The sequence below is a fragment of the Neomonachus schauinslandi genome, chromosome 8, assembly GCF_002201575.2.
Source record: "Neomonachus schauinslandi chromosome 8, ASM220157v2, whole genome shotgun sequence".
NCBI classification, from domain to species: Eukaryota; Metazoa; Chordata; class Mammalia; order Carnivora; family Phocidae; genus Neomonachus; species Neomonachus schauinslandi.
Genome location: NC_058410.1, coordinates 8,079,662 through 8,102,559, shown reverse-complemented (window position 1 = coordinate 8,102,559; position 22,898 = coordinate 8,079,662). Strand labels below are relative to the sequence as shown.

The following is a 22,898-nucleotide window of genomic DNA, read 5'->3' as shown; positions in this document are numbered from 1 at the left end:
CTGACCCAAGAATGAAGTAGTCACCTTCCTGGCTTGCTGGACAGGCTCAGTTGTTTCTGCTTTGGTCCTGGGACAAACTCTAGCCTCTTGGCTGTGCTTTCAAAAGACCTTGTGTCTCAGGGGAGCCGAGGCCCTGGAAATAGGGGCACCCTAGGATGGTGTGACATGCAACCTTGCTGTCTGCCTCTCGTGCCCACGGAGCAGGACGTTGTTTATCGTTACTGCCCTGTCTCCCTGAGCCTTGGGGTGGCTTTGGCGTCCTCAGTGTGGCTGCATGGCCCGGCCAAACCTGTCCCTTGAGAAAAACCCACCGACCACGGGGCCAGGCTGGGCAGGTTGGGGAAGGGGCCATGGTACCCCTGCTGGGTCCTGGCTGACATGTTTGTAACTCTTCTCTGGGTCATTATCATTTTTAATCATGTCTTCTGTTTTTTCCCCTTCTTTCCAGATAAGAGCGGATTTAAAAGTCTAGGCAAGTTTATTTCTTCTCCCACGAAAGAGAGAGGGAACCTTCAGCTCTCGTATTCAGATGGTAGTGACTGTGGCCACAGGAAAATAACAACTAACATAACACTCATCTGCAAGCCAGGTGAGCACTTTTGAAAAAGGGAAGAGGTGACATGTTGTGGTGGCTTTTGCTCCAGGGGAGCCTGCATCCTTCGTTTCCCTGTTTCTCACAGGCCACTGCTCAGAGGGGGAGGTAGAAAGGGGTCGTGTTGTGTACATTTCCGGTTCCAGAACCTTCAGTGGTGGTCTGTGGGATTTGAGCCCCCAACCCCCACCCAAAACCAGTCCAGAAATGGAGAAACCATATGGTGTCGAGAGCGTCATGTTGCAATTTTCCAAATGAGTTATGGGTCTCAGCGTGGCTTCCTCTTCCTCAGGACTGATACCGAGCGGCCGTGTCGGCTGCTTAACTTCCTCCAAAGGGGGAAAATCGTAAGCGCTTGAAAAATATTGTCCGTGATCTCACCCTTTAAACACAATGCTCTTCTTCACTTATCTTTATTTATAGGTTTACATTGTTTTTACAGGGTCAAAATCTGTATATATTCAGACATTTTTTTTCAACATTCCTCAAAACATGGCATTTTGTGAATACTCTTCTGTGTTCTGCAATTATATTAATAATTTTTAGGGACTTCCTTGTTGATAATGGCTTGGTCTTACTATTTTTAAACGTTTTCCCTATTGTTGGATTAATAGCGTGTTTCCAGGGCTGGTGATTGTGCTGTTGCAGATCCCTTGTCCGCCTCCTGTTGAAATATTTTCTTTGGATAAATGCCCAGCTGTGGGATAAGGTCAAGGGCTAGGACTATTTTTTGTTTTTGAGTGTTTTTCGAATTGTGGTGAAATACACGTAATGCAGAATTTACCATGTTTAAGAAACTATCGTAAAATGCGCATAACACGAAATTCAACATTTTGGCCTTCCTAAGGTGCCCGGTTCAGTGGCATGAAGCACATTCACAGCGTTGTGCAGCCATCACCACCATCTGCCTCCAGAACTTTCTCATCTTCCCAAACAGACTCTGTCCTCACTGGACACGAGCTCCCCACCCCGGCCCCTGGCAACCGCCCTTCTTTCTTGCCGCTACAGGTTTGACTACTCTAAGAACCTCATGTCAGCGGAATCCCAGTATTTGTGGGAGTATTTTTAGTTGAGGACCGATTAGTGATACATTCGTCTTCCTCGCTGACAGGTGATCTGGAAAGCGCTCCGGTGTTGAGAACCTCTGAGGATAATGGCTGCTTCTATGAGTTCGAGTGGCATACGGCCGCCGCCTGCGTGCTGTCGAAGACGGAGGGCGAGAACTGCACGGTCTTTGACTCCCAGGCAGGTGCGTGCCCGCACAGCACCTTGGTGGTCGGGTGCCCCCCCGAACGGCTTAGGTTTTTTTTTTTTTTCCTTACATATTTTCTTTGAGCGTTTTAGAGATAACCCACTTCAGAATTATACTAATGTTGTTTAACTGAAATTCTGGACGTCTGACATTTGGGGTTGAGATAATGAGAAGCCTACCCCTTCGATGCATGGTAGAGCTAGGTGTGAGCTGAATGCAGAACGTGAGGATCACAAGGAAATCAATGGTGTTTGAAAAGGCTTTTTGCATAAGTTAATGCCCTAGAAACCCGCCTTAGAGGTCATTGGATTGTGGTCATCTAGCTTTGAACATACTGGTTGTTTATTCATCCAGCAGTTATGGGCTTTGCATAGGGTTTTTAGGTTAACGCAGTAAAGCAGGAATGCTGGTGGTGAATCCATCTCCAGGGGAGATGTCCATAAGAGCAGTTCTGGTGGCCTGAAGGGGAAAGCATCTCTTCTGCCATCTTGCGGCTCCCTACCATTGGCCAGTTCCTGGGAAGTCTGTCTTTGAAGCTGTGAGCTTGGACCCACCCTTCTCCCCTGTGGTCCGACTGACCTTACATATGGCATCGTTTTTACTCTTTCTTAGGGTTTTCTTTTGATTTGTCACCTCTCACAAAGAAAAATGGTGCATATAAAATTGAGACAGACAAGTATGACTTTTACATAAATGTTTGTGGTGCGGTGTCTGTGAGTTCTTGTCAGCCGGACTCCGGAGCCTGTCAAGTAGCAAAAAGGCAAGTAACTTACTTTTTAGTTATGGGCTTTCCTTAGGCATCTTGTAATAGCAGATATTTTATTCAGGAGTATGTGTATTCTCTACTGACATCATTGCTTTTCAAGGAGCGTGCAACCCTAAGAAGCCCTGGCCTCAAAACCAGAGGATGCTAGGAGTTGAATTTCCTGGAAAAGGAGCAGGCCACAGCCTTAGACTTTACCTAATACCTAGTTTCAGTGTAGCCTGCATGTCTCAGTTATTAGATGCACACAGGTCTCTCTGTTCAGTGTGGTAATAGCTCAGGCAGGGTGGTTGTACCTTAAACCAGCCAGGCCGAGCGTGGCCTTGGGTCCTGGTGTGGGGGTGCGGCTGCCCTTTGGCCCCACTGCAGACCCTGGTGATCTGCAGCCCTGGGTCGTGGACCTCGCCCCCACCCCACCGTGCAGCGGCCTTGCCCCGGTGTCCCAGCATGGCAGCGCTTCTGGCCTTGCTGGCCTTGCTGAGAGACATTTGTTTGCTCATTTTAGTGGTAATAAGGCTTGGAACTTGGGACTGAGTAACGCTAAACTGTCATATTATGATGGGATGATCCAGTTGAACTATAAAGATGGCATGCCCTATAATAATGAAAAGCATACACCAAGAGCTACACTGATCACCTTCCTCTGTGACCGAGAGGCTGGAGTCGGTCTCCCTGAATATCAGGTAGGAGCTGTGTGGTGTGTGCATGTGTGTGGGCTTCCATCATGAGAGCCGGGAGGGAGAGAACGCCAGTCTCATAAAGGCAGGGGGAGAGAAAAAAGTGGGTAGAACAGGGCTTGTGGCTTTTCTGGAATGAAATGTGGTTCTAACCATAGGTGAGGTGTGAGCTGTGGTTTTTCCTGGGGAGAAACCATCAACTTGTCTGTCTCCCTGAGACTTAACACAGGAGCCTGTCGTGGCCCTTTTATTTGGAAGCAGAACTATTATTAGTCTGGTTTCCTGGCCAAATCATCCTCTTCTATGATTTTAATTAATCTTCTTAGATTTGCCAGGGTACATAGGCAGTATTCATCTGAGCTGGTTATTCAGTGGGCCATACACCTCGCTGGTAACCCACCACACTGTTGGTTTTGTGTACGAAACTTGCATCAAAAATCATCCTAATGATACTTAACTGAGGCTAGATTAATTTACTACTGGGAAATCTTCATTTTAATAAGACAAATGTAGACGGGCAAAGTAGACTTTCTTTCCTCTAGTTCTTATTTACAGAAAATGCCCTTAAATGCTGGCTTTGTGTTAACATTCCCCTTTCTCTTTGCCATCCCTCCCGTTTCTCTCCTTGTCATGTGATTAGGAGGAAGATAACTCTACCTACAACTTCCGGTGGTACACCAGTTACGCCTGCCCGGAGGAGCCCCTGGAGTGTGTGGTGACCGACCCCTCCACGCTGGAGCAGTACGATCTCTCCAGGTGAGGCCAGGGTCAGCCTGCCCTTGGCCTTGGCCCCGGGCCGGGTCTAGTGCAGTGCTAAGTTGGCTTAGGCTTTGCTGGTGAGCACATAACTGAGTGGATAATGGGGACACAAGTACGTTTTGGGGGTGCAGGACCAAGATGGGGAGTTTTAAGCAGAATGAATTCTAATAATGGTCTGGTAGCCTTTGTGACATCCAGTGCTCTTTGCTGTAGCGGAGTCTGTCCTCTGCTGCATCATTTAAAACAGGATTATCAGTACAGAGGTGTGGGGGAGGGGGCCGGTGCAGGGTCTGCCGAGTGTGACGAGTTCAGTGAAGGTCGAGATAGTCGTGGGTGTTGTGAGTCACGGTGAGCCATGTTCCATGGTTCGATTGGTAGGGCATGTTTCATTCTGTATGTCCATAACTACTTAGAAGTGAATTGTCAGACTGAAATCTGATAGCATCAAACCATGCATTTTGCTTTGAAATTTTAGTCTAGCAAAATCTGAAGGTGGTCGTGGAGGAAACTGGTACGCCATGGACAATGCGGGCAAGCACAGCACATGGAGGAAATACTACATAAACGTGTGTCGACCTCTGAACCCGGTGCCGGGCTGTGATCGATACGCGTCGGTGTGCCAGATGAAATACAACAATGATCAGGTGAGTCTCGCGCTCCGTCTGGAGCACGTGACTCGGTGGAGGCAGTTATTTTAGAGTAGGCCTGGCTGCTGAGGCGAAGCCCCCTGAGCAAGAGTAGGGGCCCCCCCACAGATGTGATCACGCTTGAGTCGTCGTTCAGGTTTAGAACTTCACAAAATGCCATGGTGCTGGTGGCCTCCGATCTCGGCACAGGGCAGAGGAAGCTCCTGGTGGCTAGTCTAGCCCGAGCTCCCAAGTGTCTTTCAGTCCGTAAACCTCTGTGAAGAATAGTTTTTCCTCCGGAAGCTCTTGCTTCTGGCTCACGATGGGGAGAGCGGCTTGGGACCATTGCTGTGGCTGAGGTAGATCCAAGCGTTCGCACTTACTCGCGGTGCCGGGCTGCACCTCATCACCGATCGAATGCAGTGACTGCCAGAACTTTGGGACGTTTCCCTGTGTTCCTCATACACAGTGAATCTTAAAGACGTATGTGTGCTTCTTTAAAAATAGCATGTCGGGAATGTACTTTTCCTGGCGCCTGGTACAGGGCAGCTTGGAGGTGCTTTAAGGCGGCTGGTGAGCGCACTCTGGTGGTTAGGAATTACGTTCCCCGCTGTGTATGCATGTGCACACGTGTTGTGTGCACTCTTTGTTGGAGCGATGACTTCAGAATACAGTCAGTCAGTCCTCGTTATCCACGGGTTCTGTATTTGGGGATCACTGACCTCCTGGCATGGATTTGTGGCCCCAAATCAAAACCTGCGGCGCCCTCAGTCCTTTGTGGAAGTGTGTGCAGTGGCCCCAAAGTGCACACTCCCAGCAGAGGTGGAGCCAGGGGAAGCTCTGCCTTCTCGAAGGTTCTCCTATCCACGACTATGGGAGGGAGACACGAGGGGCCGGGTGGGGGAGCGCCAGAGGCTCCTGGTTCGGGGCTGGGAGGACAGGGCTCGAGGCCTGCCTTGGATGCCTGTTGGCGGGGCAGCCTCAGACAAGTACTTACCACGTCTGAACCTCCTTTCCCCTTTCGTAAAATAAAATAGAACCTGCCCACAGGAGTTGTTCTCAGGATTTAAGATCATCATCTCTGTGGGATGGTGTCTGTATAGGGCACGTGTTTCCCCTGGGAGTGACGGGTCAGTGTTTGTGGCAACTTTATAGAACAGGAGTGCTGTGAATGACAAGAATCAAATGTGGCAGTCACGAAGAAGCCGTGTTTTCTCTTCAGAGGGAAAACCTAACAGACATATTTGTTTGCAGGGCTCCTTTTCTGAGGTAGTGTCCATCAGTAACTTGGGGGTCGCAAAGACAGGCCCTACGGTGGAGGACAGTGGCAGCCTCCTCATAGAGTACGTGAATGGCTCAGCATGCACCACCAGCGATGGGAGGCTGACCACCTATACCACGAGGATCCATCTCGTCTGTTCCAGGGGCAGCCTGGTAAGGCGCGCGTTGCCTGTGACCTTGGTTCCTTCAGGGTCTTTTGTGACTGAGTACTAGCCTATGTGTCTCTTCTGGAGATGGATTCTGGGGGTGGCATTTTCACTCTGGGTTGTGTGGACGCCATCCTGTCCCTTAGTTCTTGTCAGCTGGTGATCGAGGATCCTGACAACAGAACAGGTCTTAGGGACAGTTTGGCCTGAACCCCAACGTTCAGGGATGAGGAAGCCGGGGCTCAGTGCCACTCGGGGCCACAGATGAACAGTGAGGGTTATATATGTAATATGTGGGCAAATCAAGTAGAAAAAATGAAGGCCGGGAAATAGAGAAAGTTACAGAGATTGTTTTTGGCCCTGAGTTCCTCAGCCAGGGCAGAACAGAAGAAAAAATTCCACAAATAAAAGTGCTCTGGGGGTCATTGTACAGTCCCAGTTGCTTTCCTAAAAAAAAAAAAGTTGGTAAAAATACATATAACATAAAATGTACCATTTAGGGGCGGCTGGGTGGCTCAGTTGTTAAGTGTCTGCTTTCGGCTCAGGTCGTGATCCCAGGGTCCTGGGATCGAGCCCCGCATCGGGCTCCCTGCTCGGCGGGAAGCCTGCTTCTTCCTCTCCCACTCCCCCTGCTTGTGTTCCCTCTCTCGCTGTGTCTCTCTGTCAAATAAAATCTTTGGAAAAAAAATAAAATGTACCATTTAAGCCTTTTTTAGGTGTATAATTCAGTGGCATTAAATATCTTCACGGTGTTACACACCATCCCTGGCACTCAAGCCCAGAACTTGGCTATCACAAACCCAATTGTTTTTCTACCTGGAGTTTCACATTTATATGGGTCATGTGTTTTTTGAATAATTGTCAGACTCTTAGATGAATGCAGAGTGGAGATAATGGAATTCATGTTTATTATCAAATAAATTATTGGAAAGGGTCAGGTACACGTGCTGAGGGTCTGTTACAGCTTCCTCTGCTTCATTGAGCGAAGAGCACAGTGTATCCAGTGCTAGCAGTCCCGTGGACTTTGTCACCTACATTCCAGGTGCCCTCCAGATCCCGAGTTCTCTGTGTCATTTGCAAACACACGATTTTTTTCCAAGATGTGATTTCTTTAGAGGTCAAGAAGGGGTCTCTGATAAGGGGATGAAGTTATTAGCTGGATGAGCGTGGGCCCGTGTTGTGCAAGAAAGGTGTTCCATGGCCGAAGTGTAAACACACTTCTTGATTAGCCTGGGGTTGGGTTTGCTGCTTTCTTCCTCAGCCTCAGGAAGAACTCCCGGCTGCCCAGGCCAGCCCTTGCTGTCCCCTGGGCATGTCCGTGTCCCCTCCTTAGAGCCTGGCCCGCCCTCCCCTTCCCATGTGGTCTCTTGTTGCCATGGAGATACTGGACTGTTCCAGGAGGTTCTCCGGGAGCCTTAGTTTTTCAGCTTTCCTGTGACACCTTATGTGGACAGTGTGTTGTAGTTTTCGGGGCGACCTCCCATGGTCACCGTATCTCTGAGTGCCCATGTAGGGCTGGCCATGCCCTGTGCAGCCAGAGACCATGAGCAGAGGTCACATCTGCAAGGTTCTGCAAGCCACAGAACTTTCAGAACTTTCACGGCTAAAGCAGCTCCTTTTCACAACCACATTGTGAGGCAGAAGGGGCAGATGTGTTTTACTGTGACGGACGCCAAGGCTGAGAGGGTGGGGGACTTCCAGGCCAGAGAGCGCTCCGTGGGCGAGGTGTGGGCTCACCGTCAGATGGCCGCTATTTCCTTCTCCTGTGGGCCTGGGCGGGTGTCCTGATCTCTGTGCCCCTGTGTTCTCGTCTGTGTACACACAGTGGGTGATGACAGAATCTGGCTCCCGGGGTCATGGTGAGGCTCCGTTGAGAAATGCTAACAAAACTCCTAGTGCTGCGATAAGCGCTCTCCGTGTGAGCTGCAGTTGCCTGCAGAACGTGGCCCCACACATGTTTGGGGAACTTTTTACTGGAACACACTCAGAAAAGTGCGCGGAGTGTAAGTTACACTAACAGCTGGGTGAGTGTTCACACGTGGAGCAGAACTGTGCAGCCAGACTCCACCTAGAGCAGCCACACTGAGAGCAACCTGGGAGGCGTCCAGTGCCCCTTCCAGTCACTTCTCTACTCCTGTGCTGGCCTCTGACACCATAGGTCACTTTCCCCCAGTTTTGAGCTTATGTAGCTGAAATCTCGCACACTGTAGCCTTTTGTGCTTGGGTTCTTACGTTGCATACTCTTAGCGTAGAGCGTTTCTCAAGAGCATGGACTTAAATGCAAACCCAGATTTGGACCCCAATTCTGCCGTTTACTGCCACGTGACCTCAGGTGAATTTTGTGACATCCAAGCCTGAGAGGTACCATCTTTTTAAGTAGGAATAATGAAGACATTAAATTGTAATTAGCTAGTGCACATCTAGCAGCTAGCCGATCACGGACACATAATTAAATGTTCAGTAGAGTTTGGTTATTTTTATATATGAGGCCAGTATTGTCTTGGTGAGATTGAGCCCCATCTTGTCCTACTGACTGTTACCCTGGGTTTAATCTTCCAGAATACCCACCCCATATTTTCCCTCAGTTGGGAGTGTGTGGTCAGTTTCCTGTGGAATACAGAGGCCGCCTGTCCTATCCAAATAATGATGGACACAGACCAGGTACGTGTGCTGTCTTGGGGCGTCTCGCTGAGCTGGCTCTGGACCTTCCCACCTGGGTGTCTCAGCTCTGCACTCACCCCTTCCCTCATGCTTCCAAATCTGTTATTGGCGTCACCTTGTCCTGCATGTTGACAGCAGGCCTCTGGGAGTCCCTGCATTGCTCTCCCTGCCCCAGCTCCCATATGCTGGGCTGAGAACCAGACCCTCAGCTTTACTCCCTGCTGATTGCAGATTCCTTCCTTTTTCTCCATTCCCCTGTCCCTTCCATGTTGCGGTGGCATCCCAGTGGGCTCGGGGGGTTCTCCACCACCGCAGAGAAGTGAGTGGTTAACATACCACTCCAACACCTAAAACATAGTCATCTGTAGGATCTGCCCCATCTGTTTCAGTGTGATGCTCGAGGTTTTAAAACTCCGATCCCAGTCCTGTTACTGCCATTTCTTCTGAGTGCCTGTTGCCATCCTGGCGTATCCTGCTCTTTGGCCTTGGCATGTGTTTGTGCCCTTGGGCGAGCCCTCTCCTGCAGAGCATAGCAGCAGGCTGCCCTGTGATGTGTCCTCTGACTCCGAAGGGACACTTGTGGTTTCCACAGCCTTGGGTGTTTTCTTCATGGTGGGACTTACCTCTCTCCCTCCCCCTTTAAAATCTCCTCTTTGACAGCAGAGCCCAGGCTCACCTAAATGAATGTTCCCAGCCAGGGTCCTGGGTTCGTGGAGCCTGGGGAGGGCGGGGATGGTAGGGTGCTGCACTCTGTCCTTGGCCATACTTTCCGGGGCTGGGGCTGCTGCCAATTTCCCTGCATCTGGTGGACTGTGCAGAGAACAGACATGGGGTGGGGGGGGGAGGTTTACAACATCTCCTGGAAGAGAAGAGACGGTGAAGCACCTCGTCATGCCTCCCATCACCGTTGCCTTTAAGTGAATAGGTGAGATGGAAACAGAAGACTTAAACCAACTTTCTAGGTTTGTTTGTTTTTGATTAATTATGGGTTGCTTATGGTTTCCCCCTAACTTTTCCCTTGGGGGTCAGGATTGGTCTTCTTACCCAGGTAAATATTGTAAGTTAATATTTCTGAGCCCAGTATCACACTGGGGCAGGCAGCAGGGGTTGTGTCTGGAGGGGCGGGTGAGTACGCATAGGGCTGCTTTTCTGACAGGGGTTTAAAGTCAGTGAGAAGTGCATGTCTTGTGAGGTCCATACACACAGGCTTTGGAGGTGCTCTGTATTTATTGAGTTCCTGTGTCTCTTTCCCCTGTTGCTCCTGCAGGCCTGTTCCATAAGGGACCCAAACAGTGGCTTTGTGTTTGATCTTAACCCGCTGAACAGTTCCCAAGGATACGTGGTTTCGGGAATTGGGAAGACTTTTGTGGTAAGAATTATGTGATGAATTTCCGGTTTGCTTTGAGACAAGGAAGTGTGCGTTGAAGTCACCTGCAGTTTGTGCAGCTGGTGGCAGGTGTCTCTGGGAACGGCCCAGGGCACTGTGATGGCAGCTCTCACCCAGGAAGAGATGGAAGAATCCAAATTTAAGGGGAAAGAGAGGTAAAACTCACTCGCATCCTGCTCTAGTGCAGACATGTGAGGGTACCATTTTTCTGGAAATAAGTTATTTCTGATTTGTTGCTGTGTGTCTAGAGCGGTGGTCCTGGGCCACAGCATCGGTGTCACACGCAGTTTGTTAGAAATACAAATTCTTGTGGGGTGGGTCCATCAGTTTGTTTTTAACCAGCCCCCAGGTGATTCTGATGTCAAGAGGAAATGGTACTTACCTAATCCAAGAAAAGGGAAATGACCTGGGTGGCTGTGTTCTAGAATCTTCTGACAGCACTTCCTACATGGATAGCCCTGACGGAAGGAGAGAATTAGCTCTGAAAACAGGAAGTTGGGATAAGAACATCTTATGTGGATTTGGTACCGAGGGGAACTTTGTAGGTACACGTCATGTGGGAGAGCACAGCCCGGGAGAACACTGAACAGGGTTTGTCCCTCAGCAGCACTTTGGCTGGTCCACCCCCCACCCCCCAACCCCCAAATTGCTCCTACAGAGTTTGGTTTATAATAGGTTTGTAATAGGTGAGAGCGTACGTGGCCACACGTGAATGAGAGGCAGACAAGAACATTGTTGGTCCACATAGAGGACGTGCTGGAAGATACTAACCCTTATAAAGAACATGCTAGAAGCAGGCCAGCCAGGCTCTGCCTTGTGGGCACTAACTAGCAGGGGCGTCAGCAGGTGGCAGGTGTGTTGAGACTCCTGGGCGACGGCGCAGCCAGCATGCTGCCATCTACTTAGGACACCACCGCCACCAGCTGACTCCCTGGCTTTGTACCCTCGCTGCCTGGTCCTGCTGGGCTCAGCTGCCCCCAGATCCGCGCCCCCCCCCCCCCCCACCGTGGCCTCCCCACGCTGCTGAAGCTGCCGAGTGAGACATCTCCAGGGGTGCCTACACTCCCAATCGGAGGGGCCTGTAGATGTGGGCAGCCAGGTTGGCCAGTGCCCACAGCATGGCAGAGTGAGCCCAGGTTTCTCTCAGCTCTGTTGCCAATTTACAGGCAAGACTGTGAAAGTAGGAAAGGGAACCTGCCCCAGCATTTCGTCCCCAGGGCCTCCCGCACACAGCCCACATGGCTGCTGAGCACCTGTGTGGGGTTTCGTGCTAACTGGCCATTTCCTGAGGAGGAAACTTCGGTTTTTAAGAAAAGCACTTTCTATATGTAGACCTTGATTGTGGACACCCCGTCCATGAGCACTTAGCAGACGTAGAGAAGTCTTTCCTTTCTGTGTCTTCATACCACAGAGCATATTCAACTTCATTGTCACGACAGAGCGATATCAACATCTGTGAGAAATACAGGGGTGTCCCCTCATGGTTACTGGTAACTGACATTTCAACTACAGATGCCTTCGCTCACGTTGACAATGGTGTAAAATTCTCCATGCGTATTCCCTCCGTTATAGGTGGTGCATTGTTATATGCAGCATATCTCTTGCATTTACAGATACAGGGCTATATAAATAAACGTGTTTATTATTCCTTAGAAGCAACTTATGGACATTGTCATTTGGACTTTAAATGTTGCATTATGTACTAAGTTTAGGCTTTAACTGCCTGAACATGTAAGGTGGAAACTTGAACACTGTCTGGTTAGTCTGGCAGGGTTTGAGTTGCTAGGGCTCTTGTTTGTGGCGAGTTATGTGGCCCAAGTTAACGTGTATGGTTCTTGCTGTCTGGCCTGCAGTTTAACGTGTGTGGCACAATGCCGGTCTGTGGGACCTTCGATGGAAAACCAGCCTCTGGCTGTGAGGCGGAAATTCAGACAGAGGAGCTAAAGAATCTGAAGCCAGAAAGGCTGGTTGGACTCGAGAAAAGCCTGCAGCTGTCCACTGAGGGCTTTATAACTCTGACCTACAAAGGGCCTCTTTCCCCGGCCACAGGTGAGCTCAGAACCACGTCGTGTTGCAGCTAACAAGTGTCCTGGTGGCCCCGTGACTGTGACCCTTCTGAGCATGGACCGTGAACGACCTGCCCTCCTGCCCTGGGGCTGCGGTGCTACACTCCCGAATCGCCCTGTGTGCCCTGCCAGGCCCCTGACGTGCGGTCCTGTAGCTGGCGGGTCGCGCTGGGGGCTCTCCCTCTGCCTGCCCCGTCCCCCAGCCTCCTAACACTAGGCCCCTCAGGTGGTTCTTGGACGTAAAGCTCTGTGACCTCAGGCTGGTTACTAAACCTCTTTGCTTCAGTTCCCTCCCGGACTGGGCGGGGTCGATGGCCTTACCTGCCGCCTCCGTGGACTGCTCTGGGTCCTTGGTGGTCTGCCGCTGCTGGCCCTGGCTGCAGCAGCCCTTCGGTGGCTTCCTGCTTGTGCTCCCCCCCACCCCCCAGTATTCTGTGTTCAGAGCACGTCACTCCCAGCCATGTGCACCTGGAGTAGAGGCCAGTGCTGTCACAGTGGTTGGGGCAACACGATCTCCCACTCCACGTTCCATCCTGCTCACCTCCTGCTTCTGAACCCGTCCGGGCCCCCTCTCACCCGCCCTCCCGTCCTGAGCCTGTGTCCTCGCTCTTGCCTCTGCCCATTTTGCTCTTCCCTCAGGATGGCCCCGTGGCCCCTTTCTTCTTTCTCAGCTACCCGCCCAGATGTCCCTTTCTCGGTGGGGCCGGCCACCGCATTTAAAACCTGCACCACGTTGGGGTTTCCTTGGCCTGGGCCTGCTGCATTTTCCTTCCTTGCACTTCTTGCTGTTTTGTGTGCCCTAGACTGCATGTCATAGGCTCAGTATGGGGGCCGCCGTACTGGGACTTGAGCTCCTGGGGGAGCGAGGGTTTTTCTGAGTCTTTCACTTCTGTGTGTATGAGGAACTAAGTATTGTCCGACAAGCCAGTGACGTTAGCTAGTGTTTGGGTTGAGGAATGGATGCTGCGTTTGCCTGTTTTCTGGAATACCAGGACGGAGGACGTTCGGCTCACCCTGTGAGCCCATGGCTGTGTGGGTCACTACTGCACTGAGGGTGGCCGCTTGGCCATTCCCGTCGGGCCCCGTGAAACAGACCCAGGGCGGTGGTGTCGTCCTTCTAACGGGGGCTTTGCGGTTTGTCCCCAGTGGCAGCCGCTGCTCTGGGATGTGTCGGGACGGCTGCTCTGCTTCAAGTCTGGCCTCCTTGTTCCCAGGGACCGCTGACGCCTTTATCATCCGCTTTGTTTGCAACGATGACTTTTACCCGGGAACCACCAAATTCCTGCATCAGGACATTGACTCTGGCCTGGGGATCCGAAACACTTTCTTTGAGTTTGAGACTGCACTGGCCTGCGTCCCCTCTCCTGTGGATTGCCAGGTCACGGGTAAGGCCGAGAGGCCCGGGCTGAGGAGGTCGGTCGAGGGTGTGCGTGTGTGTGTATACACGCGTATGTGAGCGTGTGCGTGTATATACGTGCGCGTGAGCGTGAGTGTATATACGTGCACGCGCGTGTCCGTGTGAGTGTATATACGCGCGCACGTGTGCGTGAGTGTATATACGTGTGCGCGTGTGTCCGTGTGAGTGCGCGCGTGTGCATGTATATATGCGCGCGTGTGTCTGTGTGAGTGTATATACGTGCGCGTGTGCGTGGGTGTATATACGCGTGCATGAGCCTGTGTGAGTGTATATACGTGCGCGCGTGTGTCCGTGTGAGTGTACATACGTGCGTGCGTGTGCGTGAGTGTATATACGTGCACACGTGTGTCCGTGTGAGTGTATATACGTGTGCGTGTGTGGGTGTATATACGCGTGCATGAGCGTGTGTGTACATGTGCACGCGCGTGTGCGTGAGTGTATGTACGTGTGTGCGTGTATATACACGCGCATGTGAGTGTGTGTCCGTGAGTGTATATACGTGCGCGCGTGTCCGTGTGAGTGTATATAGGCGTGCGTGTGCGTGAGTGTATATATGTGTGCGCGTGTGCATGTATATACGCGCGTGTGTCCGTGTGAGTGTATATATGCGCGCGCGTGTGTCCATGTGAGTGTATATACGTGCGTGCGTGTGTGGGTGTATATACGCGCGCACGAGCGTGTGTACATGTGCACGCGTGCGTGCGTGAGTGTACATACGCGCGTGTGTGTATATATGCGCATGTGTGAGCGTGTGCATGTGAGTGTATGTATGCGCGCGTGTGAGCGTGTGATGTGCTTTGTTTTATAGGCAGCATATTTGTGTTATGTGCTTTTTTGATCCTTACACTTGAGAGGTTTCTCTTGAAGAGAATGTGGTTATATAATTCAGGGTTTTAATCTATATTTTGGAATCAGAAGCTGCCTAAGAACAGAAGAAAACTCAGGGGAAAGAAATATCAGATATTATTTGAGGACCTAAAAGAAAGGATGTAAAGCTCTGTAAGGCGCACCCGGATGCTGAACAGTGTCCCAGGATGCCTCGTGCTCTGCAGATGGCTCTGCCCCTCCACATCAGTGGTGCTTGTTGTGAAGGGCAGCTTCGAGGGCAGAGCAAGTGTACGTGTCTGTAGGAAAAGCCTCTGAGCTTCCTGTGGATCTCCTGATTCCTTCATAACCAATGTCAAGTTCGTGCATCATGGGTCTTTGGTCAGGGTGAAAAAGGTGGTGCTCTAATGCTAACCAGAAAGCAGGGCTAGCTGGAGTGTTTCCGTGTATTTCAGACGTCGCTGGAAATGAGTATGACCTGAGTGGCTTAAGCAGAGTCAGGAAGCCCTGGACTGCTGTGGACACCTCGGCTGATGGAAGAAAGAGAACTTTCTATCTGAGTGTTTGCAATCCCCTCCCTTATATTCCTGGATGCCACGGTGAGTTGAGAGCATTTGACTTGAGTTCTATCTGCCTTTCTTCTGTCCCCTGCCCCAGACGAGCTCCCATCTCTTGCAGGCAGCGCGGTGGGGTCCTGCCTGGTGTCAGAAGACAATAGCTGGAACCTGGGCGTGGTGCAGATCAGCCCCCAGGCTGCCGAGAACGGCTCCCTGAGTATTGTCTATGTCAATGGTGACAAGTGCGGAAACCAGCGCTTCTCCACCAGGATCACGCTCGAGTGCGCTCAGACCTCGGTGCGTGAGTTGATGAACTGCTTTCATTTCCCACTTCCCTTCAGTCTCTCAGTCTTCTCTCTGAGTTCAGTCCTGCCTGGTTTTCATGGGTTTTCAGCCTTTGGTAGCATTTGACTAGATTTTCCTCCAGGTCTCACATGTTTAATAAGTGCTCTGTGTTTTTCCTCGTGGAGATCGAAAGTTGGATATTAATTGTGGCTATCTTTTTGACTGACTTTTTAAAAAAGGCAAAAACATAAATATTTGGTTTCTATTCTAGGGATCCCCAACATTTCAGCTTCTGGATGATTGTGAGTATGTGTTTGTCTGGAGAACGGTGGAAGCCTGTCCCGTCATCAGAGTGGAAGGTAAGACCTGGGGCCCAGCCCACTAATAGTTGTAAACGGATGAAGTAGCAGAGGCTCCAAACAGTGTCCTAAATGCGAAACCCAGTCGAAATGGCGGGGGGATAATTTCTTATCCTTGGGTTTTGACCCCAGTGCACAGCTAATTTTGTCAGTGACACCCTCCTCACCTGCCTGGAGCGATGCTGGGCTAGCGCCTTCTCACATTTAAGAATCTTAACTTGGGGTTTTGATTGGTCCAGTGGATCTTTACCCTGTGACCTCGGCTTTTCTAGAAGGCTATCTGATAGGCGGTTTGTACTTTGTGTAGAAGCACATTGAGATAACGTGGAAATAGCGTTTAATGCTTATTTTAAGACTGTACTCACCTGATTAAAAATTGGAAGACTGTTTTTTGCCGGACGGTGTGAGTGTCGGTAGGCTCGCAGTTGCCCTTCATGTCTGTGTGTCCTTGAAGGAGACAACTGTGAGGTGAAGGACCCGAGGCACGGCAACCTGTACGACCTGAAGCCGCTGGCTGTCAATGACACTGTCGTGAGTGCCGGCGAATACACCTACTACTTCCGGGTCTGTGGCAAGCTGTCCTCAGAGGTCTGCTCTACTAACGACAGGTCCAAGGTGATCTCATCGTGTCAGGAGAAGCGGGGACCCGAGGGATTTCAAAAAGTGGCAGGTACCGTGGGGTTTTTCTTCTGCTCTTGTGCAAGAATGGAACTATGTATTAAGATGTTATGCTGAAGGATGACTTCTTTCTGGAGTAGGAAGAAAGCTGTGTTCTGGTGAAATATTAACGATGCTTCTGATTTCACTTGATTTTCTTAAGTAGATGCATGCTGACAGATGTTGTTAGAGCTTATTCTGTTCGTTCTTTAGCAATTCCAGTTAGTGATTCTTTACTGCAACCAGAGACACGCTGAAGTAGCCAGTAATGGGTGTTCTGAGGTGGTACTTTCTAGAGTTGAGTCAGAGGGGAGGCTATAAACTTACAGGGCAGGCTGTTGGTCATCATGCTGTCTCAGCAGCTGGGCAAGTGATACTACATTTAAGAACTCTTAAAGCGAGAGAGCACACGAGCACAAGTGGGGAGGGGCAGAGGCAGAGAGAGAGGAGCTCACGCAGACTCCTCCTTGAGCTCGGGGCTCGATCCCACAACCCCGAGATCACGACCTGAGCCGAAACCAAGAGTCTGGACACTTACCTGATTGAGCCTCCCAGGCACCCCTAAGTTTAAGAACTTTTAAAAAGAAAGTAGCTGACGTGACAAGTGCATGGGCAACGCCTTGGGGCCATCCTCTTAGGTGATGAGGCTGGGGAGCGGCTGCTCCTCATTGTTCCCACCATTAGTCTGTAACGTCGTAACCTTGGGTGAGAGGAGGCCTGGTTTTATTCCGCCTGCAGTGCAGTGCGGCAGGGAGCAGGTTCCAGCGCCCGGGGGCCAGGCATACCCCCTCTTCTAGCCCTTTATAGGGGGTACGTGATGTGACGTGCCTGTTAGGGTTAGCATGGCGGCACCAATCCTTGTTTTAATTAGGTTCTTTCTGAACAGGTCTCCTCACTCAGAAGCTGACATATGAGAATGGCTTATTGAAGATGAACTACACTGGGGGGGACACTTGCCATAAGGTGTACCAGCGCTCCACAACCATCTTCTTCTACTGCGACCGGAGCACCCAGAGGGTGAGTGTGCTTCCAGCCCACCCGGATGTCTGCCTGGCCGGGAGCTGCTTCTCCGCATTCCTGCTGCTCGATCTGCTCTGGTTAGCTTAGTTTAAATGTACCAGTTACAGAAGATGTGTCAAAACCTTGATCGATTTGTCTGGATTTTAATGAACGTAACCATCCTTTACTATATTCATTCCTAAGATCTAAAGGGTAAGAAACGAACTGAAGTTTCCCCTCTGACGTATCTCTCTCTTACCTTCTCCAGCCGGTATTTCTCCGGGAGACTTCGGATTGCTCCTACTTGTTCGAGTGGCGAACGCAGCATGCCTGCGCGCCTTTTGACCTGACCGAGTGCTCATTCAAGTAAGTGGATGCCGTCTGTTGACCTTCTGCGCAGTCGGGGGAACTTGGCGCAGCTTTGCTTTAATGATTAGTGGTTGGGGGACAGGAGGTTAGCTGAGGTGTTTCTCTCCACCTTCGTCCCTTCATATTCAGATGAGCAGTTGGACTAGGTTAACTTCCAAATCCTTCACAGTTTTGGGTTTCGGTGACTGTTTTGTGTTAAGATGCATACAGGGAGGTGATTGGAGTTGGAACGGAAAACCTTGCATGATTCACAGGTGTAAGTGGAGTAGAGTGACCAGGACGTCCCCTGGCCTCCGCCCACCCTCGCACGCCGCTTGTGTCTGGGGACACCACAGTGAAGAAGGGCGTGGAGAGGATGAGGGGCTGGGATGTGGGAGATGGTGTGGGGGAGGCGGCCCCCAGACTGCAGGTTTTTAGGGGCTGTCGATGGTTCTTTTGATCTCTGTTGCCTGTGGCTCCTGGAATTGGGTGGCTGGCAGCTCTTGAGGTAAGGGAGAGGTCTTTCCTGTGTGGGAATGCCAACAGAGTTGCCCTTGGAACTGTTACAAAATAGGCATCTTGTGTCCCATCCCTGGAGGTTGGTCTGTGGTTCTGAATGTTTAAGGGACATGCTCTCTCTTCCGCTGTATGATGATCGACCCTGAAAAGGATCGCAGGGTTACAGCATTCAGTCCTGGGGGACAGTAGAGTAGTCACGTCCACGTTTTCCTTACTTCCTGCTCTGTTTGATTGCATTCTCTCCTTTTATCTAGGTAAAGTAATAATTCTGTAAGTGTTAGTAACGTACGGAAAAGCATACATTCAGGAATCTACGTGTTTAGTGACGTTGAATCATAATTTGTTTTGTAACATTTCTTTTTCCAGCTAACGCTTCATGAGCGTTTCCATGTGAAACAAATTCATTTCTCATTTCTAGTGGGTGTGAACGATCCTTCCGAGTAGATAGCCCTGATTGACTTGACTGTTTTCTTACTGCCATTTGAGACTGTCTTCCACTTTCTGAGATTTGTGTACAAAGAGTCTTATATTTTTGTACATAAAGCTTTTCCTACCAAATATTTTTATTTACCGTTTTTAAAAGAATTAATGAAGTAAAAAATGGAATAATCAGTTAAAATGGAAGTTGACACATGCATATTGTAATAACTTCATGGGAGTACAGAAACGTGTACAGTGAGGTCATCTTGTTGGTAAGTTTTTCTCTGACCACGACGTCTAAAATCTCAACCTCCCCCTACCACCCAGCCCCAGATTTTTTTCCTCTTTAGCTTTAATCGCCCTCTGACATACTGTCTACTTAAAAAAACTTATATCCTGTTTATGGTGTTTTCCTTCTCTTGGTAATTTCTGCAAATTTCATAAAATGGGTGATTTGTATTTTTTTGGCTCAGTATAATACCCTCAGCTTAGCACGTATTTTTTGAACGAATGAATGCTTTCTGTTCTTCTCTTCCCTGCTGAGACCTTATGGGGTGGCGTCTGTGATTGCGCCTCTGTCTTCACCTGGACCTAGTGCTTCCTGGGGACAGACGTGGGTCTTGCTCACCATTGACCCTGCACCTGCTATGGGGCTGGCCCTCAGTAACAGTTGTGTGTGGGATTTGTGTAGTAAGTAAACTTCAGCCTGAGCAGACATGTCGACAGCAGTTCATTTTTATTTCAGTGGCCGTCTCAGGGTTGGACAGCAGGTGGTTGCTCCCGAGAGTGCTCTGTGCTGTGAGCGTGCCACGGAGCCCGCTGTTCCCTCCTGTCCTCTCACGGGCCTGAGCACGGGGAGCGCTTCCTTTGCAGGCCTGGTCTTTGCTCTGTTTTGGATTAATACATGATTTTGCTGAACCAAGTCTTAAAGTTTCCTGAGCTCAGGTTCTGATTCTGACTGGAGGTGGTGGGCCAGGTCCAGTCTGAAGTTCTGTCCCTGGGTGGGACCTGAGGCTCAGGATGCCAGGCACAGACCGCACCTTAAATATTGAGCCTTTCCAGTGCTCGGTGTCCATCTGGAGTCCAAGTGAGCCTAACCGCAGTGTTCTCCTCCTTCCAGAGACGAGGCTGGCAACACCTTCGACCTCTCCTCCCTGGCAAGGTATAGCGACAACTGGGAAGCCGTCACAAGGACAGGAGCCACCGAGCACTATCTCATCAATGTTTGCAAGTCTCTGTCTCCCCAGGCTGGTTCCGGTGAGAGAGGACTCTTGGGCGGATGGCTTGTAGTCAGTTTGGGAGAAGATCGAGTAGGAACAGGATTCTGTGAAGGTGTTTTGGCCATGAAGCGGCAGGAGGAATTATTTAAGGGTCTCATGACTGATCCCTGGGATGGTCTAGCAGAAGTCTTTGTTGAAGGCTCTGCTGGGAACACAGTAACCTTATTTGAACAGGAGTTGGAGGTGGGTGGAGGGAATCATGGTGGTGGGTGATTTCTTAGCAGGGTGGGAGACACAGAGAGCAAAGCAGAGATTGAACGCATGCCCTCTGTGTTTACTGAGAGTAATGTGGGTGGGTGCTCCTTTACATTTGAGGCCGTGGGCCCCCTTCCCCTCACTTTCTGTGCCGGGCAGATCAGTGACAGCATGGTTCCTAATCCATGAGGTGGGACTAATTCTTTACACAGGGCAGATAGCACAGACATTTTGGGGACTGGGAAATTGGCAGAGTTCTCGGTAACTCTTTTTTTTTTTTTTAAGATTTTATTTATTTATTTGAGAGAGAATGAGATAGAGAGTATGAGAGGGGAGAGGGTCAGAGGGAGACGCAGACCCCCGCCGAGCAGGGAGCCCGATGCGGGACTCGATCCCGGGACTTCCAGGATCATGACCTGAGCCGAAGGCAGTCGCTTAACCAACTGAGCCACCCAGGCGCCCCTCTCGGTAACTCTTAAAGGTGGTACTTGAATGTGGGCCATTTAAAATGTCCTGTTGGCTTATCTAGGTATTTTAGTCTCAACGCATTCGGGGTTCAGAAATAATTCGGTCTATGAAACCTTGCATTCTCCCCGCACCCCATGCCTCTACTAACTGAGAAGTTCTGTGGCATCATTGTCATCTCATGCGAAAGAAATAGAAGATGTTTTGGAGTGACTATTAGAATGAAGCGTACAGCATGTCTGACATTACTTACCAGATAAATTCTGGACTGGAAAATCGGCAAAGGCAACAACCATGTCTCCTCTCACAGAGCCGTGCCCTCCGGAAGCAGCCGCGTGTCTCTTGGGCAGCTCCAAGCCTGTGAACCTTGGCAGGGTGAGGGAGGGGCCGCAGTGGAGAGATGGCGCCACTGTCCTGAAGTACGTCGATGGTGACTTGTGTCCAGACCAAATTCGGAAAAAGTCAACCACCATCCGCTTCACCTGTAGCGAGAGCCAAGTCGTAAGTGACAGTGCTTCCTCAGCCCCCGGCGGGTAGCTCTGGGCCCGTTCGGATCGCGGGGCCGGTGAGACGGTCTTACTTGCCCTGGGATCTGAGTGGAGGATGTGATGCTCGGGACTCCGTGGCGTGACCGCGGGTGCTGGCAGTCCTGCCTCAGCCCTATGGCTCGTGGGCACCTACCTCTCTTCTCTGGCTCCTGGGGTGTCTGACCTGCAGTTCTAGTCTCAGAACTGGTTGGTTCTCCTTAAAGTTTGGTCCCCTGCAGATGCCCCCCAAGGCTGTAGAGCAAACCGGTATTTGACAACCTGTCCTTTGCCTTCACGGATGCAGCTTGGGAGAAGCAGAAGGTTAGACCGACCAGGTTCAGGGCTGCTCTTTATTTCCTAGCTTGGTTACTTAACTGTGCTAAGCTATGTACCCGTGAATAACACGAGCTGTTCCCGTCTTGCCAAATCGCTGTGAGGTATAGAGAGAGGAAGTAGGAGGTGCCGGGCATCACTGCCAGTGTATGGTTGGTGCACGGTCCATGGGGGCTGGTCTCATTTCTGTGCTCCATGCCTCTCTCTAAGGGGTTGGTGGGTGTAGCTAAGCAGGTGTGGGACTGAATTAATGGTCTCTCTGGACTGTTTGTCCCCACAGGAACATCTCCACGTGTGAGATGAAGGTGAAGCCCCATGTGCTATTAAAACTTAGGATTGTAACTAATTTTAGGAATAAAGTCAAGCTGGACCAGCCCACTCAGTGTTCTAGGCTGGAGTGCCCACTGTCTCCAGCTGTGTTTGGCCAGCAGTGGTAGGAGGAGCTCTGGGAGCCTGAGGTCTGCCCTCTTGGCAGGAGTAGCAGCTGGGCCTTCCTCCTCGGGAAGCTGTACAGAGGCTTAGCCTAGACAGGAGCTGCTGGGGCCCGGACACCTGGGCCCCGATAGACCCTCTCAGCTCCGTAACTAGCAGAGGCTTGTGGTGGAGGAAGAAAGAGCTGATGGACATGTGGGAGGAAACACGAGGGTGATGTGTGAGGGGCTCTGCATGTGGGTTGCCCAGGAGGCTGGCAAAGCTGCCAGGGGTTTATGTGCAAAGGAGTGTACTGCTGAACCAGTCTTAGCAGCTCCGTGGTGGACAGGAAGCGTGGGGACGGAGCGCGTGTAGCTCGTGCAAGTGGAGGATCGTGGAGTAAATGACGAGTTCTCTGGGTGGGGCTTTTTGTTTGTCTATAATAACAGATCTGAGTTCCTTTGCTTTTAGAGTGTTACCAGCTATTTCCTCTTTCCTGACTCACCAGACCCTTTGAGCCACTTCCTCACCCTGTCCCCTGCCTGTCTTTCCCTAGCTGTAGCTGTAGAAAGATCTCCATGATGCCCCAAGTGGATTTCTGGCTCTGAGTCTGCCTCACCTTGCATATGTTAAGGCCCTAGTGCAATCCCAGGAAGATCTTGACCCTTTGCTTTTCTAAGTGTGCCCTCAGTCCATAAACACACTGACAAAAATTCCATGTGGTATTGCAGAGAGGCTCCCACTTGATGGAAGCTGACGTTTCATAGAAATTGTGCCCTGTTGGCAACACTCTGTCCTTTGCTCGTAGAATTCCAGGCCCATGTTCATCAGTGCGGTGGAAGACTGTGAGTACACCTTCTCCTGGCCCACACCAGCTGCCTGTCCTGTGAGGAGCAATGTGCACGACAACTGCCAAGTCACCAACCCTGCCACAGGTGAGGGACGCTGCCAAGCACCAGCCCCCCCATAGTGAGGACGCTGCCAGTCACCAACCCTCCACAGTGAGGACACTGCCAGTCACCACCACCCCCCATAGTGAGGACGCTGCCAGTCACCAACCCCCCCATAGTGAGGACACTGCCAGTCACCAA

General features: G+C 50.8%; 1 protein-coding gene across 1 annotated transcript in view; it reads left to right on the top strand.

The window, feature by feature from the left end:
* Positions 1-22,898, top strand: part of IGF2R (insulin like growth factor 2 receptor) — a 102,229-nt gene that overhangs the window by 51,483 nt on the left and 27,848 nt on the right. The window contains exons 13-32 of the mRNA XM_044917647.1: positions 449-589; positions 1,704-1,841; positions 2,457-2,604; positions 3,113-3,290; positions 3,925-4,040; positions 4,519-4,687; positions 5,924-6,103; positions 8,656-8,757; positions 10,025-10,126; positions 11,998-12,193; positions 13,425-13,595; positions 14,908-15,051; positions 15,131-15,306; positions 15,566-15,653; positions 16,108-16,323; positions 17,197-17,327; positions 17,578-17,675; positions 19,717-19,853; positions 20,847-21,037; positions 22,616-22,742. Coding sequence (XP_044773582.1) covers positions 449-589; positions 1,704-1,841; positions 2,457-2,604; positions 3,113-3,290; positions 3,925-4,040; positions 4,519-4,687; positions 5,924-6,103; positions 8,656-8,757; positions 10,025-10,126; positions 11,998-12,193; positions 13,425-13,595; positions 14,908-15,051; positions 15,131-15,306; positions 15,566-15,653; positions 16,108-16,323; positions 17,197-17,327; positions 17,578-17,675; positions 19,717-19,853; positions 20,847-21,037; positions 22,616-22,742 — 2,949 coding nt within the window. The remainder of the gene's footprint in view (positions 1-448; positions 590-1,703; positions 1,842-2,456; positions 2,605-3,112; positions 3,291-3,924; positions 4,041-4,518; positions 4,688-5,923; positions 6,104-8,655; positions 8,758-10,024; positions 10,127-11,997; positions 12,194-13,424; positions 13,596-14,907; positions 15,052-15,130; positions 15,307-15,565; positions 15,654-16,107; positions 16,324-17,196; positions 17,328-17,577; positions 17,676-19,716; positions 19,854-20,846; positions 21,038-22,615; positions 22,743-22,898) is intronic.